Here is an 18147-nt window from a genome sequence, read left to right as displayed (position 1 = left end):
CAACTTTACGAATGTCAGCATAAATATACAAAAACATGCACAAATCTGACTGATAAAGAGAATGATGTTTTTGCAAGCCCGTCCTGAAGTTAGGCATACAGTCTGAATAAATACTTTACAAAAAAAAACCCATTATCTCCTGTCTGGAGTTTCTATCCTGAAAACCAATCGATAGGACAAACTATAAAGGCCGGATCTTAAATTTGTTTGCTTATTGCAATACAGATGTTTCCTTGTATTTCTAATCTTTTGTTTTGTCTGTTTTTGTTTAGGCATTGTCAGTGCTGAAGCACTCACTGATGTCATTCAAGAAAGAAAGACATACAGAATTATTAAAAATTTATTTTATGTTTTCTTTGCAGTTTCTTATCAAAGAGGTAGGTTTTAACCCACTTAAGGTTATTGCTTATGTGTAAATACAGGTATGTTTTTCTTAAATCTACAGACCCTCATAATATTTTAAGAACTTCTGGTTTAGTTCCCTTTCATTTAAGAGCCACACATTTTAATTTCTGGGTTCCCTAGCTCAAGAATGACAGGAAACTACCAGAGAAAGTTTAGCAGAGGGCCACAAAGATGATTAGAAGCCACAGCCTCTCCTTATCAGGAGGGATAAGAGGGATCTTATCAGTGCTTATAAATACCTCAAGTGTGGGAATCAAGAAGATGGGGACTCCCCTGATACTCTTGCTGAAGAGAAAAATCTGAAGTCAATGTACAGGAGACATACACAACATTTCCAAAAAGACAGATACAGTCAACATAAAAGCTGGTCAAAACCAGGCCCAGGTACACAGTATACTGTCTCCCATCCTTTCCTAAGGAAGAGTGGGGGGGGGGAAAAAAAACAAAAAAAAACAACCAAAGAAACCCCAACAATAGTAAAAGTGTAGTTTTCTACATGTTCCTCACTTCCTTACAGGTTTGTTTTTTTTTGTTTTGTTTTGTTTTTTTTTGTCAAATGGAAATTCACAACTGATCTTATCTTGCTCTTACACTAAACAGGGCTACTTGGATCAAGAAGGTAACCCCATGGGTTTTGCTGGACTTGTGACACACTTACACTATCATGAACCTTCAAATTTTGTCTTAGTGAGTTTTCTTGTGAAAGGCTTATTCCACAAACTGTGCCAGCCAATTACAGAAGGTAAATAATACTTTATGTATCTTAATTAAGTCAGTGGAAGGCTCAGTAACCCCAAAGGTTCTTAGACTTTGTGTGCCTCCTTGCTGCTCCTACCTTTTGCTTGCCCAGCTTTCATCCCCATGCTGGCTTCTGCCTGTACACACTGCATGCGCTTGCATTTCTAGAGAAAACACACACAAAGCAACACTAATACAATAAACATAAATTTACTGTTTATAAAATGCTATAAGAAAGAAGAATGGACAATATAAAAAGTCTATTTATTCTAGAAAAAATAATTCTGTCTCCAGAGCAAGTTTATAATATTACATAGCAAATGACATAAATGACTTCTTTGGATATAAACAAATTAAAAAAAAAAAAAAAGTAGTAGTATTACTGTCTTGTTACGTGAGTAAAATCTGTTTTGTGCACTGAGATGCAACGTGTGCACACACAGTATCAATTTGCAGATATGACTGTTTAATTATCTAATGAAGGCTTTTTATTGTTTATTCAGTGTAGTTTTGCAATAAACACTCTTGACTATTGACTCACTGTTCCAACTGAGAGGGAAACTCCTAAATGGAAGTTATTTTAAACAATTTTTTTGGGGGGGTAAGTTTTCATACATAACCTGTGTGCTTTCTGTTTTGATACAGGCTCAACTGATTTTTCAGAAGAAGTCCTAGAAAAGCTAGTGCTTGTTCTAGCAAATCTGTTTGGAAGAAGATATCTTCCAGCCTGTTCTAAGGCATTTAAACACACATTTTACCAGTCCAAGGTAGAGAAACCATTGCTCTAACTTACATTGTGTACTGCCACTATGAATTTGTTTAAATTAGACAGACTACTGTGAGGATGGATTAGTAGACTGATGAGTGAGCAGCCATCTGTCTCCCCCACCCGCTCCTTCATTATTTCTTTACAACAGGACTGTGTAAGAAGATAAGGTGGAAAAGTTAACAAGTGAAGACAAAAACAAGGTGTTTGTTTACCCAGTTACCATTATGGGCAAAACAGCCTTAGATTGTGGAAAATGAAATAATTTTATTGCCAATTAAAACAGATTTGGGTATTAAACAAACAAAAGAAAATGAAAAACCCCACCTTTCTCCTCCTCACTTTGTTTTCCCAAGTTCAACTTCACCTCTTCATTCCAAACTACTCTACTCCCCCTGATCTAAGACAAACATGAAATGAAGGACTGAGGTCAGTTCCTAAGTATTCTGTCATTCTTTCCGTCTCACCTTTAATCCCTGCTCCAGCATGGGTTATTTCTGCAAGCTGCAGTCCTCCTGCATAAATGTGCTCTATCACGGGCTCTCAGCAGGCCACAGTTCTTCCAGGAAATAAACTGTGAGGTCCTCCACAGGCTGCAGTGTGGATATCAGCTCTGGCATGAACTCCCCCACAAGCTGGAGGGAAATACATGCTCATCTGTTGTATCCATGGGTTGCATTGAAATACTTGCTTCACTGCTGTTTCTTCTACAGTGTAAAGAATCACCTGTTCCAGTGCATGGAGCACCTCCTCCCTTCTTCCTCTCTAGCTGTGGTGTTTACGCTGCTATTTCTCATCTTCTTTTATCATCATTTCTTTTACTTCACTCCTCTGCCTGCATGACATTTCTGCCTTTCGTAAATACTTTTAACAGTGGTTACTGGGCTCACAAGGCAATCCTGGCCTCTTCACAGAGTACCCATCTCTGCAGGCACCTACTGACACCTATACCCAGTGCAAATTGCTAAAATAATGAAGAAACTACTTACCGGATTAAGATAAAGAAGCCTTGTTATATCAAGCACAGAAGAAGCAGATGTCAGGTTTAATTAGAAGTAGTGGATTACTCAAGTATTATTTTAAAAATGATACATTACTGTCATTATATTTTAAAATCTAAATTATGGACAGTGTTTCTTCATGCAATATAACCCAAGTCTTCTCTTCCCCAAATGAGAATTCACTTTCTGGACACTCTGAGCTTTGTCTAAGGAAATGTAGCTCTTCCTTAGGAGACGCATATCAACGACCTGGCACAATATACAGGACTCCATACCATAGGCTTAAGGCTATCTTTTTCCAAAAGTGGAAGAGCATTACCAGACTGAGCATTAACACTGTCTGTGCACAAAGTTAACCCAAAATAAGGGTTTCACAAAGCAAAACATCCTACTGTTGTCTCACAGTTTTAAAGGATACAGCTACAGCTTAAGAACAAAGAAAACTTCTTTGCAAAAAGATGTTCCTGTGTCCAGTTTCTAAAAAATATCACTGATTTCTGAAGAGAGGCTACTCACATAAAAGGGCTCACTGAATGGCAGTAAAGCACCAGCGTTCATCATGTTGGTAGGGAATCTGCTGAGCACTGACATAGTGCAAAACTAGATCTGGGAAAGGTAGCCCTGCAGTAGTACCCTATTAGCTATCTAAAACCCATCATTTAATAAAGCCGAGTACTCTTTTGTAAAAATTCTAGGAACTCTATTCTTCTTATTTTCCATGTCTCTTTCTGTATAAAATCAACATTCATCTTAAGAAACAACTCATGAATTTTAGATTGATAGTTTGTCCAACAAATCAGGTAGAGTTTGGAGCAGGGGTCTCTTTTCCATTAATACATACTGTCCATACTAATAATTGTGCCAAAGTAGAAGTGAAGTAGAAATTACCTGAATTAAGGCCATAAGTGCATGCTATTTCAGGTCTTTCTAGAAGATCTGCCAGAAGACTTTGCAGATGCTGTAAATGAATACAACACCAAAGTTGAGGAAAACTTTGCTCATTTTCTTATGACAACAGCCAAGCTGGCAGATATGGAAGAAGAATACAGACTTCCACTGTCAAAGACAGGTAGGAAATGAGAAATAATTTCACAAATTATGATTATGCATTTATTAGGAAAGATAAATTATTATTTTGTAAAGAAAAAATGGTGAATTCAGACATATTAATACAGACATACAGTTTCTGTTTTGCTTCTGTTGCACTCATTACACTGTAAATGGTAGAAATTTTGCACAGGAAAAAAAACTTCATTTGCTTTTGTTCTATTAACTCATAGAAGAAATACCTGAAGGAATTATTTTTAAAATGAAATAAACTGTAAATTTATTTTAAGCCTTTTTATCTAATAATGAATGCTTTAGCAGATTCTGAAATGCTTGTGATACTTGAATAGATTTCAGAGTCTTAAAAATGTTAAACTCTCCATGTCTGAACAGCCTTAAGATTGAATTAAAGAACACAGTACTACGTGTTAAATAATTTAAGCCACTAAATGCTGTCCAGTGATCAAAGGAATATGAAAAGCCATTATTAAAATTAGTGCCCCAAATTAGAGTATTTTAGTGTTGTAAACACTACTTTAATTTAGGATGTGAGCCATAGAAACTGAATTTACTCATCTACCTACATGGCAAAGTTTCTAGTAAAAATGAAAGCCTTAACATTCAGGCTTGGTTGCAGTCTCCCTGTTTTGCTGAAGCTGTTTCATTTTAAAAGAAAATAATAAAAACTGCATTAGATTTATAGAAAAACAAATACAAGATCAAACTGTGTCCTGAAGTTCAAGACGCAGAAGAGACTTTTGTACTCAACCAACTTTGGGGCAATGCTGCAAATAAAATACAATGTGAAACTGCTGCAATTTTTTTTTGAATGGCAGAGAGTGTAACAAAAGCATACTCACCATCACAAAAAGCAGGAAAGGTTGCAGTACACGGATTAAAATTATTGTTAGCTATATGGAAAGAAGTAGTTTCTATTTAAGCTGTTTTTCTTCAACACATGATACAATAAAACCTGTAACTAAAAGAAGTCTACTAATGGTAGCATTGTCTTAGGTTTTGCTGTTATTTATAAGTCATGCACTGCAATTAATTGCTTAGAGCCTCTCAAGAACAAAAGAAACCAACATGACGAAGGATTTAAGTTTAGAAGTTTACTATCATTAGCTGATAAAATTGAAACTTTATTTTAAAATTCATTGCTGGAATTTAGCCTGCGTCTGTATTGTAGCCATTGTTGTGTTTGAAACTTCCCATCTAGATTTTACATCTGAAAAATGGCATGGCTCTGAACTAGCATCTTACTTGATGGACAACATCAAACGCATATCTGCTGTCTCACCTTTTGCATGTTTATCTGGAGTGGTTGATGATGATCTATTTCACGGGGAAAACATTAATAAAGTAAGTTATCGTTTCACAAGGGGCATAATTTATTACCTGTTAATAACAATATTTTATTACCATCTTGTTCCCACTGTCCAGCATGAAGGCCTCAAGGATTTCTCTTGAGAAAAAACAAATTATAGTCTTAAAAAGAACCAGCACTGATTAACACCAAATTATAACAATGCAAGAAACACAAAACACATGGATGTAGAAAATAAAATAAAATTGCAGTTTGCTTTCTTGGAAGATCTAGGTTCTTTTGCCTGTCCAGTGAAGCTCTCAAAGTTTATAGAAAGTTCAGCTTCAAGCCATATTTCTATTTTATTTCCACTTTATTTAAAAAACAAAAACAAAAACAAAACTCAATCATGTAGTAGTTTCAAGAAGCTTAGTAAGGCATACATTATTGCATGGACCATTTCCTTCTGTATTTGTTTAGCGATTATGTTAGACAATATGAACTAGGTAAACTAATATAAATCAGTATGTTTGCTGTCAGTTTGCATTTTGCAGTGCCCTTCTACACGTCTGGTAGCATTAGGGAGTTATCACAGAATTCATGATTCCAATTAGAATGAGAAAAATCAAATTACTACAGTTTCACCCTTAAAATGTGCCATGCATAAGCTTTATATGCTTAAAATATCAGCAAGAGTCTGAATACATAGCACATATGTATGGAAAAGTCCCCATATAAAACTCAAGAGAAATCTAGCTGCCTAGATAAAATATTCATGGATTATCATGAAGCAGCATAAGTGAATTTAACAAAATATCCTCCATCTACAGCCTTTGTACACTTTGTGCAGATATTCTGACTTGCACAGGCTTACAGCTGCAGGTCTGCAGTTGCTGCTACATTAGTGGCACAGAACATACCCCAACAGTTGTTCAGCAGGCTTTTTTTTTTTTTTTTTTTTTTTTTTTTCCTTTCAGGCTGTACTACACTCCCTTGGAATTAATGCCACAAACTGCCCTCTACTTTCTTTGAAGAAGTATGACAATCAAGGAAGAAACAGGCCACTCAATGCATACGCACTAGACTTTTATAAGCATGGCTCCTTGATTGCCTTGGCAACTGACAACTGGTATGCACTACCGCCTTTAATATAGTAAAACAGTAGCATTGCTTTCAATGCGGTATAAGTACATCTTTTTGCTTTTAAAGACTTCTCTTTCTGGAATTTAGGCATGGAATGTATGTTAAATGCGATTACAGTTGAATGTTACAATTAATACAAAAAACATATAACAATTCTAATTTTCAAAAAAAAATATAAATGCGAAGTATTTACTTAAGCAATACGTTATTTTGAGATTATGCCATTTTAATCAACCTTCTTGATCAAAACCACAAACTGGTGTAGAGGAAGATCATAATTATAGAAGCCTGTCTTTTACTTTAGCAAGGAAAAACTTGCTAATGATTCAAAGTTATTATCAGTATTGCTTCACCACTTTCTCCTTTCTTAATCTTCTTTGAGCATCTGGCACCTTGGCCTTACAACTCAATTCTGTTCTTCTCTCAAAGGAAAAACAATAACATCTCTTACCGCTCTCTGCAACCAAATGAAAAACAAATGACACACCCCAGGCCCCATGCTACTCAGCCTTTACAGTATATCATCATACTTCCATGTGTAAAGCTCTGGTACATGCTGTTTTAATCTCTTCTTTCCTTGTGGGTCACTTATGCTCTAGTATTTCCAAAACTAGAGTTTTTTATTTTATTATTTTTTTAAATTTTATTTCTTTTTTTAAATAAACACACATTAACCTGTTTAAGATCATGATTTCTCCCTTTCCTCATTCTCAAAGCCTATCAACTTCTTTTTGGAATACCTCCTCTTTCTGCTTCCTGAGACAACGGGGCAATATGTATTCCATGAACTGACCTGGCCACATTATCAAAAGACAAGAAAATACATTAATTTCAATACAATACTCATATGATATTCATAATAACTAGGAACTGAAATTTCTTAAGCTGTATTCCACCAAGTAGTGATCCTCTTTGTAAATTATAGTACCTTAGACATTAGTGGAAAGCTACTCTCCTCTGTCTCCTGCTCACTTTAGTCAGCAGTTTCATCTGAAGCAAATAGCCTTCCCATTCAGTTTTGGACAGCTTAGTTGTTCCAGAAGCTGAAACTATGTTCCCAATATTAACAAATTTATTTTCAACCATGAGTCTCAACAGCTTGGTACGACAATAGAAGCACGTGCCTCCATAGCACTATTATATGCTGAACTTACAGTTACTCTACAGTAATTACACTGAACTAGTGTATCTGAATTTGAGGCCACGCAATACATTCTTTGCATCTCAATTTACTTGGCAGGCTTTAACGAGGTAGTAGGATGATGAATATTTTTTATTATTTTTTTTCAGGTTAAATGAAGGAGAAGCATACTACCTCCTAAAGGATTTTGTACTCCTCATTCAGTCCATACGGTATGATGAATGATGATCAACTTGTGCTTTCAATATTTACTATCTCAAAAAACAAAAACACTTACAAGTGAATATAATGCTTTTTTTTTTTTTTTTTTTTTTTTTCCTTTTTGTAAAAAATAGCACATCACTGAGTGAACTGTGCGATGATCCAAACGATCATGTTCTACTGGCATTTCAGAAACTGGGAGAAGTCTACCAAAGTAAACTGAATGCAGTCTAAGTATTTTGGTTACAGTGGATGATTAAGAGCGTGTTAACTACATGTGTGTGGTGGAGCGTAACACACAGAAATACCTACAAAAATCAAAGAACCCAAACCTAAAAACTAGTACTATATAATAATCTTACCAAATATACCAGATGCGTGATCAACTATCTCTTAAATTATAAAGTGACTAAAAGTTCAGATGTATTTCATTATAAAATCTTAGTAAAACCCAGTATTAGGAATGAAAGATTACCACAGAAAATTAATCTTGTAATATTAATGTTTTTAGTAATTCTAATGTCAATTAAATTACCGCTTTTAATATATTTCAAATGTAAGTAATTGCACATTGTGGTATCTCAGATTTTTTTGAAAGCAGTGATTTATTTTAAGACATCCCTCAAATATATTGAACAAATGTAAGAATTCTGAGGAGCTAATCTCACTAGCTGTAAGTAGAATAGCACTGGAAACTGTCAGCTCATTTCTTTGGTAATGAAAGGTAATTTAATTCTGATTATTTTACAACATTTTAATAAGTAGTACCTTTATGAACCTTTATTGAAGCTCTTAACTCTGACTGCAACTGTAGGGTACAAAACTTTTAGTAGAACAAAGGTTTGTATAAAAATTAAGTTTAATAAAATGCTCCAACCATACATTAAATTGCCTCATTTTTCACCTGTTGTACCCTTAAATTAAGAAAGATCAAAGGCAGTATTAGCATACTACTTGACAAAGTTCTTTGCAACAAAAGCTGACTAAAATGTTTTCTATTTCTATGCTTAGTGGTTGTTTTTACAGGAAAAAAAGTAAAACTTTTTCATGTGTTAACTCTTCTTCAGTTTAACCACACATTTTTGTCTTCCTGTTGTCTACATATATAGCTGTGCATATATATATATACATACACTCACTGTTCAGAGTGATAATTAGGCTTTGAAAGCATCCCTCACTGCCACAGAATGACAGAATGGTTTGGGTTGCAAGAGACGTTTAAGACCCTGTAGTTCCAATCCCCTAGCTATAGGCAGAGACACCTCCCTCCCAACGAGGTTTCTCACAGCCCCATCCAGCCTAGCCTTGAACATCTCCAGGGTGGAAGCATTTACAACCTCTACAATGACCAAGAAGCTAGTGGAAGTTATTCTCTATCAATAATAAGTAAAACATATATATTAAGAGAACAATGTCAAATCCCTTCTCTTTAAATTAACTAGCTCTGGTGTTCATCAGTTTAGCACTGATTAATCAGCTGAGGCAAGAGTGGGGTCAGCTGCAGGTGCACAGGTGAAAGTTATGTAGCTGTGCTTCCGGGAGGGGTGGAGCTTGACTCCACCTCCTCTGAGACCTCATTTAAGGGCTGACCCTCACTGAAGCAGCATCTCTTGGAGATTGCTTCCTAGTGAAGATCACCTCAGCTCCTAGTGTCATCACTGGTGAGTTCCCCTTTTTCCTTATACCTTCTATACTTCTACTAACATCCTTGTAATTACCATTCTTTTTAATGCCTGCATAGTTACCACCAATACAGAAGTGCAATTTCCCTTTTTCCTGATGTTTCACAAAGTTTGAAGGAGATTTTGTTTTAAAAGCTATATCCTCATAATCTCATCATAACAGCAAGCTAGTATTTATCTACTAGTTTCCAAATTGCTGCCAAAGGGAACTGAAAATTAAATTACTTTTTGTAAATGCAGCATTTCAGAAGTGTGGCTGATATACTTCCATGCATACCAAGAACAATGTTGTAGCAATTCAATTGCAAATGGATAGAACTATTGAAATTAAACTAGGAGTTGTACTTTCATTATCCATTAAACACAGCATAGAAAAAGAATACCGTCAAAGGGAGATCAAAGATTTTTAGTAATGTCTTCTACAATCTTTATTTCATGGCTTTTCCATGCTCAGCAGAATTATATTGTCTGTACATAACCCTAGAGCAAGTGCTACTGTACTAAAATAGCAATAATGTTATTTCCTGCTACTGAGTGTTCACTGAGCCTGCTTTTGGAGACATCTCAGTCTCCATGCTACTTGCAATGCCCAGACAGCACTTTGTGGAAAGTCTGTATTCTGAAAGATACAGTGCATGTGGTCAATTCTTAAGTCTTTAGGGAGACATGACATTTTTCATTGTTTTTCAACTTGGATTTTTAAGAAAAAGAAAAAAATACTTTAGTATATTGCACTTGCTGATAAGCAGCTATGTTTCTAACACATTCCTTAACAGGGAAGATTATCATAAAGAACAGCTATAAAATGACAGATATTCCCACTGTTTAATATGTTATGCAGTGTTTATTTTATTCTATTGTAAGTGCAGTTCTGTTACATTTCACCCTCTTCATGTCTCTGATTTTCTTCTAGCAGACACTTTGTCTTCTGTAAAAGAAAAATATTCTGATGCACTGCTGGTATCACTAGACACTGATGTTTGACTTAGCTTTTCAGTGTCAGAATCGCTGTCACTTGACATTTCTCTGGTGTCGTTTACAGAACCTACTGAAGGCAAATCACTGCATGCTTCAGGAGAACAAGCTGTATTTTGAAATGGCACAGACTCAAATTCTTCTTTTCTCCTGGGACAGGAATAGTTGCTTTCAGCAGTAATTTCATTTTCTTGATGTTTTATCTTTATCTCTTGTTTTGTTGGAGTAAGTTGAGTGCAAAATGCATTCCCATTGTTAATAGGAAGGACTGCTGAACATAAAGGCCGAGTACAAGAAGAATTAATATTAGCAAGTACATCTGCACTTCCAATGTTCTTAGATAAGTTCATACAAAGAGAAGAGCCTTCACATTTTTGATGACTGAGTCTAGAAGCAGGCTCTGCACACACTGGATACGCAGAATTTCCTAGATTTAGAGGTGCTTTGCCAAGAGACTTCATTTTTTCTTTTTCGGTTTTGTCAGTACCATTTCTAGACAAAAGCACAGAGGAGGAAGTCAGTGAATCAGAGGTATTTTTGACAATATCTTCACCAGCAATTTCATTTGGATGTAACTGAAAACTGTTATTTTTGAAGGAAAATACACAACTGCTGGGGAGAAGGGAGGACTCAGAGATAACATTCACTCCAGCTGCAGTGGTGGTTTCTGAAGTACCACTAGGTACAGTTGTGATGGACTCTGAGGCATTAGTGTTTTGTTCCCATGCGACAGATGGTTTCAGTGTACCATCTACAGTTTTCTTTAGAGATGTGTTTTTTCCCATGTGAGATAGTACATTTAGGTCAGGTGTCTTCTCAGATTGGTTAAAAAATGAACGTAATGACAAAGTCTTAAATGAATCACTGACTTCTGATGCTGCTAAACATTCTCTTTCTGAACTGCCATAGGAAAAAGAATAAACTGGTTTCTGACTTCCTACTGATTCTAAATTACAAGTAGTTGAAGCATCAGAAACTCTGGTTTTGGCTACAGAGCTACATTTTCTAAATTTGTTTTCACACTGGTTATCTGCTTTACCTTCACAATCACATTTTCCTAGATAAAATTTAGGGAAAGAATATTTACCATCTTTCAAGGAACATGTAGCTGCATCTTTAATAAATCTAGGTAATGAGTTGCTAAATGCACCGGAAGCAGAAAAATCTAAATTTGAATTTGGAACAGTAACAGCTACTGATGCTGCTGGCTTTAAGCCCAATGAAACACTAGACTTTGTGTCCATTTCGTTGGATACTGTAATTGCTGATGGCTTTGGCAAATTTTCTTTAATTTCTTGGTCTTTTGAGTTTTCTGGTAAGGCTGGAGTGGTTGCTTCCTCTGAACTTCTCTCATGAGCTAAGCTTAAGTCACCATTTGTTTCAGACAATTTAGTACTGGTGGATGGGATGCAATGATTACTAGTTCCAGGAAAGCTTGTCTTATCAATACCACCTTCTCTTGACAGGGTTTCCACTTTTACTCTATCCACGCTATTTGCTTTGGTAGTTGAAGATACAAGAGGAATTCCTGAGGACTTACTCTTCAAAGCCTCAGCAGCCACAAACTCATACTTTTTACTTGCAGGTACAGTTTGTATCTTGAAGTTATTAAGTTTCTGATGTTCCATGTAGTATTTGTAACGCAGCTCCTAAAAGTACATAAAAATATCCTGTTATTAAGCAAAATGGAGTACTTAGGAGTGCAGAGGTTATAAAAATCTTTTGATTTAGGGAGTTATATATATTATATATGTTCTAAAAGTATTTATGATTTATTATTTCCATTGCTGCTAAGTTCAAGTTTTTGATGAAAAAGAAATCTTTAAAAACAATTGAACAAGATACGCATGAAACCCTGATGACACAGTAAGCATTAAAATAAGGAACTATGGGAAAAGTCATTTCAGGTGACTGTCAAAACCAGAAACAGCTAAATACACTAGCTTAGACATTGTCAATTTCTTAAAAACTCATGAAAAACAACGTTCTGAAACCAATTTAGTATTCTACTGTATATAATTAACTATATTAAATTATGTTTGCAATGGGACTAGAAAGTGGATGTTCTCCAAAATAATGAAACAAAAGAAAAAAATTTGCCATTATTATTCCCAGAACATCATGTGATTCACTACCAGCAACACTTCATTAACTGTAACTAGCTTCTTCCTGTACAGAACAATAGACACTGAGCCATCCACATGTAACTGCTATTAAGTAGAAAGAAAAAAAAATAAAATCTTTCTGTTTAACCAGATAATTGGAAATTATGCTAAAGAGAGATTGGACTCAGCTTGATGTCCAAATATAAAGAATTTTTATTATCTTCTGAAAACAAAACATAGGCAAATTATTTCCTCTTTAAACAGGCAACAGAGAAGATAATTTGTATCAGAAAGATAAAGGTGTATGTGAAAGCAGTTAAATATACACAAATACAAATTAAAAACCACAATCAAAAGCAAAACATCTAAGGCAGCATAAAAGTACAGGCAGAAAGTTGTATCATAACAATAACTTATCCATACTTACAACTGATGCGCAATCATACCTCGTGACTCAAGTTTTGAAACACTGGCATTTCTGATACTGACATTAAGCGAGTACAAATCCTACCACTGTCTGTCAGTGATTCCTCCTGTCCTGCTACTGGCTGAAAAACATTTTGCAGCAGATGTTATATTTCTTTCTTGATACAAGAAAACAAAATACAGAGTTGTTGCCTCATAGTCAACAACTTACAAGAAATGAGTTGGGCATATTCTTCTGGTCCTGACCCTGTTTTATAGTATTTTCTGTTGTGTTCTCATTTCCTCCAGAAGGTAGGTCTATCAGAAACAAACAAACAAGACATGGAGGGCATACAAAGTATGTGAATTAATGCTATCGTTTCCTGGTGAGAAAAGAAGTTACAACTGAAAACAATCTATTTTATAAATGAGTAGGAACATTGCTTTAATACACTTTAATACAAAGTTTATGCCTTTAAAATAAATCAGTGTGTATTTAAATTGAAAAGGTAACTAAATTGAAAATATAGGCTCCAGGTAAAATCTGAAAGGTCTGGCACTTAATAATAGACTTATATTAAAAAAAAAACAAACAAAGGCAAACAAAAAACCAAACAAACCAGAAGTTCAAGAAACAGATGCTACAACATTAAGAGTCATACATAAATATTTTATTCCTGTTCTTATATAATGAAGGACTCCTTTGTATCTAAACAGATTCATATTAAGAATAAAATTATACTGTTGTAATCAGAATCCTAGAACCTGGCTAAACTGTGACACTAAGATGCCTGCTTACAAGCATCTCTGTAGGCACCTGCAACAATGGCTGCATGTGTAAATTATAGTAATTATTCCCCCATCTTCCAGAAATACAGACTAGAGACTTTCTAGAGAAAGCACATCTGCAAAGTATATTTAGAAGCAAGTCCTTGATGAATTTATCTTCTATTAATTTGCTCATATGCTTTCTTAACTCTTGGATACTCTTGCCATACCAATTCTTTTTGAATACAACAAGTTGCAGATTACTAGAGGGAAGTTCTGAATCTTGTACTTTTAATAAGTCCTTCTATCCTACCTTTATTTATGTCTACATTAACTGGCACTAACTTCAAAGCCAAGATCTCATTAACCACAGGTTTGATATCCATTGTCTTCTGAGTGTACTCTGGTGGCTTTTTGTAGCAAGATGCTATACTCATCAGGTCAAGCTGAGTTTTCATCCTGGAAAAGTAAACAAACACACACCTGTTTCTTAAGGCTTATATGCCAACAAGATTACAGCTGCTTAATAAAAATTAAGTAGTATTAAAAAAAAAAAATTAAAAAAAAACAATCAGTAAAATGAAATTAGAAAATCTTCAGTGATATGTAGTTTCCCATTTTTTTTTTCTTTTTTAACTTAAAACCTTCTGCTTTACAGATCATTTGAAATATGTTTGATACACAAGGAAACTTGCAAAAAGTTGTGCCTCTAGTTCTAAAGAACTCCACTTATAATGTTCTTGCTTAAACTTTGCTTAGAAAGCCATTGCACAATCAATAAATGTAATTAAGAAGTTTTCGAAAAAGAATGTTCCAGGTATGTGCATAGCAAACAGAAAATTAATTCACTGTGGAGTCTTCAGACATACATTTTAAGATGTATACAGGATATTTAAGAACTTCAGACATGCTTCAGTGTTCTCAAATTTAATTTAACGCAAAAAAAAAATAGGCTGACACTGTTAAATTCCTATAGTTGGTTTTGGTCAAAGAGCCAATTCTCTGTAATCACAGACAATCTGAACTTGACAGATTTCCTAAAATTCTAAATACTGAGTATCCAAAAGTCTAAAAAGCATTAATGCCTTATTTAACAGATTATTTTCTTCATTGAACAATGATACACCTGAGCATATGTAAAGTAACTGCCTTCTTACTTTTCAATCTTAAAATTATAGCAAAGCATGAAAAGAAGTGCATATACCTTGTATTCAAGCCACAGGCCACCTATGAATAAAACAAAAAGTTCATTAGATATGGATGTATTTGGAGGATTTTCTTCCAATTCACAAAAGAATGGTGCATTATTAAAATAGCTCTGAGACTTAACTTCGTACCTTCATTTCACAAGACTGTAGGAGATAAAGCTATTGACATAAAAGAAATAAGGATATTTCTTGGACTATGGTTTATCCTTTAATATTAAGGAAAAAAAAAGTTATTTCAGAGACAAATTAAAGCATTTAAATAAAAAATAAGAATAATGACTGATTAAAGAATAGCAGTTCTTTAATCATTTCAGATAATTGTAAATACTCTAATGAAAGACTATTTTGTACTTCTTGGTGAGAGGAACCTCTTGAGATACTGCTATACTAAGATTTAAATACTCTGTATTTTGATTTTCCAGCAGACAAACTGTATTGCACATCTGATGGTAGATTATCAAAATAACTCCCTAATGGCATGAAAAAGTTGACCTTCATAGCTGTCAGCCTAATATGCAAGGGTTAAATCAGAAACTATACAGTATATATTATTTCAATCACCTTTAAACATAAAGAAAACAACATCTTCTGAATTCACTAAATATCACTGATAATCTTTAAAGAAAGCATTTCAAATGTTTCTAAAATGGAAAGTACTTTTATAAAGAAGCATAGAGTGAAGCAATTTTTTTCATTTGTTAAGTTTGCTTTTCCTGATCTGATCTTTATCACACCATGTAATGTATCAAGCACTACACAGTATCTTAACTGAGCTATATGACTGATAGCAAGTTTAAAAAGAAAGGAAAACGAAAAGACCATCACCTCCAGGAAATGCTGAGGATCACATTCATGAACAAGCTTCTCACAATCGTTCAAAAGATTCTCAATGGTTTTCTTGTGAGTTTCTTTCATTTTTTTCCAAATCTGAATCTCCTTCTCTTTTTTACGTCTCTGATTTTCAAGATCTTCTGTCAACTGCTGTTTCTTTATTTCCAGAGTTTTGGAAATTTCTCCAAATGCCAGTGCGATGACCTCTGCCTCATTGTTCAGCACCGTCTAGAAACATGAAAACATAGCAATAGATGGAGATGTAACAGCAGTGACCACACAGAGCAATGTCTTATAACTTCAGTATGCATCTATGACACTATAACTTCAGTATGCATCTATTGCCCCGTCCTTGGAGGTGTTCAAGACCAGGTTGGACGGGGCCCTGGGCAACCTGATCTAGTAAATGTGTATGTTTGGTGGCCCTGCTAGGCAGGGGGGTTGGAACTACATGATCCTTGAGGTCCCTTCCAACCCGGGTAATTCTGTGATTCTGTGATTCTGTGACACATAAGGCACCAGCAAGCTCCGTGTTGTGATTAATCTATCACAAGAACCAAAGTGGTGCCATCGTCAAGCTATTATATTAAGCTATAAACATACAAAAATATCACATGTAACTCACCTCAGCATCATCTGCAGGACTTGAGATCTCATTCATCAGCTTCTCATTTATTATTCTCATTTCCTTTAGACTACTGAAGAAGTTCAACTGTAAGGCAAGAGAAACACTTGCTATGACTCCAACAACTCCATAAAATAAACACGTTCCAGTAACTGTATAGAATCACATCATGGGTACAACATACAAACAAAAGGGGTGATTCATTAATAACATTTACTGCTTTCCTGGTGCAACAGAGAAATTTATCTTAAAGTAGCATTTTCAGGCTGATCATCTCCAAATTGCATTAATGAATACAGGATTGCTTTATATGTAATGCGTTTCCTTAAGCTTTTTTTTTTTTTTTTGTTCTCATAAATCCTTCACCCAAGGGCACACACACACTTCTGTCACAACTTTATTTTGGTTTGAGAAGCAACCGTACAATATTTATTTTTTAAATGTTCCACATTAATAAAATAGAAAGCTCTTCATAACAAAGTTATTTTTTGTTTTAATGAGCACTGTCGCTGTTATTTTTCTTCCTTGCCACACTATACCATCTCTAAACATCTCACATGCAGCTTTTTGCAGACTTTTCTCCCCTGGTTTCCAGAAAGGCAGGCAAGCACTGATGGGAGAGTGTGACAGGAAGGAAAACTGTACTAAAGCAGCTCTTGGCTTAAAGAACTGTCAGTGCTGTAACTTCTAATAACCAAAGCGTCCCTTACCACTGATGAAAACATGCTTCATTAAAATGAGAGGTGATCACTAAAAGCGAATGGAAAAATCTGCTTTGCTACTGTCCGGCGGCCTCCAGTAAATGCACATTAAGTTCCATGTTAAATTCTACATCTCTTTCTACATCACTGTTTCCAATTAGTTCATAACACGCATACAAAACGCCTGAAAAACAACCACGAGCTTCCTCCGCTTCCTAACAAGATCAGCTTCTTCCTTTTTTCATGCTTGTGGTCGCGCTTCCCCTGAGCAGCCCGCTCACCTGCTCCTCCTGGTACACGGTGTCGATGAGGTTGATGGAGTGGAAGACGCCCTGGTGCTCCTCAGACACGCACTGCCCGCACCCCGCCTGGCGGCACATCCGGCAGTAGAGCTGCAGCAGCCGGCCTGGGTGCTTTTGGCAGCTGCTTCCGTCCCTGGTCGCGTTGGAGCGATACAGCCTGACCACTTCTGCCAGCGTGGTGTTGACAGGCAGCGCGGCCGCGCCGCCGCGGGGCAGCGGGCAGAGCTTCCTGCACAGCGGGCACGATACCCGGGACACCGCCGCATCGTCGCCGTCCGGTCCCTGCCCCGGCCCCCCCCGCGCACCGCGGACCTGCCCCTGGCCCCGCTGCTGCTGCTGCTGTTGCAAGCGGGCGGCCTCCGCCGAAGCCAAGCACTCCAGTACGCAGCCACGGCAGAAGTTGTGCGAGCAGAGCGGCAGCGTCACCGGCTCCTCGAACAGGGACAGGCAGACGGCGCACGTCAGGCTGGCCTCCATCTGCGACGAGCAGGCGAGCGACCGGGGCCGCGGCTCCATCTCCGCGGAGCCCGGCTCTCCCCATCGCCTCCAGCCGCGCTCCGCAGGCCCCGTCGCCATCCGGCCGGGGAAAAACGGTGCCACCCGCCAGCTGCAACCGACAACTTGCCAGGAAGTGAAACCGGGCGAAGGGGAGGCGGGGCACGGAGGAGATTGGGGGAGAGCAGGAGATTGGCAGGCCCGCCGTCCAAACAAAGCGGGGCTTGGGCTGCTCGCGAGAGTCCTTGTCCCGCGACGCCTGCCGACCGCTAGAGCTGCTGCTGCCATTTTGTGAGCTGTCG

The 18147-nt window shown here is 36.7% G+C and overlaps 2 protein-coding genes across 6 annotated transcripts in view; one reads left to right on the top strand and one right to left on the bottom strand.

Moving 5' to 3' along the window:
• The window catches only part of DDX60 (DExD/H-box helicase 60), a 37949-nt gene extending 29320 nt beyond the window's left edge, over nucleotides 1–8629 (top strand). Inside the window, exons 32-39 of one of the 2 annotated variants that reach the window (XM_015860867.3) lie at nucleotides 273–377; nucleotides 1006–1147; nucleotides 1789–1910; nucleotides 3832–3979; nucleotides 5177–5319; nucleotides 6241–6392; nucleotides 7697–7759; nucleotides 7883–8629. In XM_015860867.3, coding sequence (XP_015716353.2) covers nucleotides 273–377; nucleotides 1006–1147; nucleotides 1789–1910; nucleotides 3832–3979; nucleotides 5177–5319; nucleotides 6241–6392; nucleotides 7697–7759; nucleotides 7883–7982 — 975 coding nt within the window. In that variant the 3' untranslated portion in view covers nucleotides 7983–8629. The remainder of the gene's footprint in view (nucleotides 1–272; nucleotides 378–1005; nucleotides 1148–1788; nucleotides 1911–3831; nucleotides 3980–5176; nucleotides 5320–6240; nucleotides 6393–7696; nucleotides 7760–7882) is intronic. The other variant, XR_014945242.1, reaches the window with a different exon arrangement.
• A 1204-nt stretch (nucleotides 8630–9833) lies between these two features.
• LOC107313007 (tripartite motif-containing protein 59-like) lies at nucleotides 9834–18147 on the bottom strand. Of its 4 annotated transcripts, none has more exons than XR_014945244.1 (9): nucleotides 17330–18147; nucleotides 16348–16434; nucleotides 15717–15950; nucleotides 14888–14910; nucleotides 13997–14142; nucleotides 13148–13233; nucleotides 12938–13058; nucleotides 11946–12054; nucleotides 9834–10897 (listed from the first exon to the last, which is right to left on the bottom strand). XR_014945244.1 is itself a non-coding variant. In XM_015860870.3 (9 exons), exons 1-9 carry the CDS (start codon nucleotides 18131–18133, stop codon nucleotides 10863–10865), a joined length of 1626 nt encoding a protein of 541 aa, XP_015716356.2. In that variant the 5' UTR covers nucleotides 18134–18147; the 3' UTR covers nucleotides 10255–10862. The 4 variants fall into 4 exon arrangements, 3 of the variants coding, with proteins under 3 accessions (XP_015716356.2, XP_015716355.2, XP_015716357.2); XM_015860870.3 differs by having other exon boundaries at nucleotides 10255–10897; nucleotides 12957–13058; XM_015860869.3 differs by having other exon boundaries at nucleotides 10255–12054; nucleotides 12957–13058.

This window comes from Coturnix japonica, chromosome 4, assembly GCF_054131305.1.
Source record: "Coturnix japonica strain WE chromosome 4, WE-NBRP24, whole genome shotgun sequence".
Classification (NCBI taxonomy): domain Eukaryota; kingdom Metazoa; phylum Chordata; class Aves; order Galliformes; family Phasianidae; genus Coturnix; species Coturnix japonica.
This window is presented reverse-complemented; position numbering and strand designations above follow the sequence as displayed.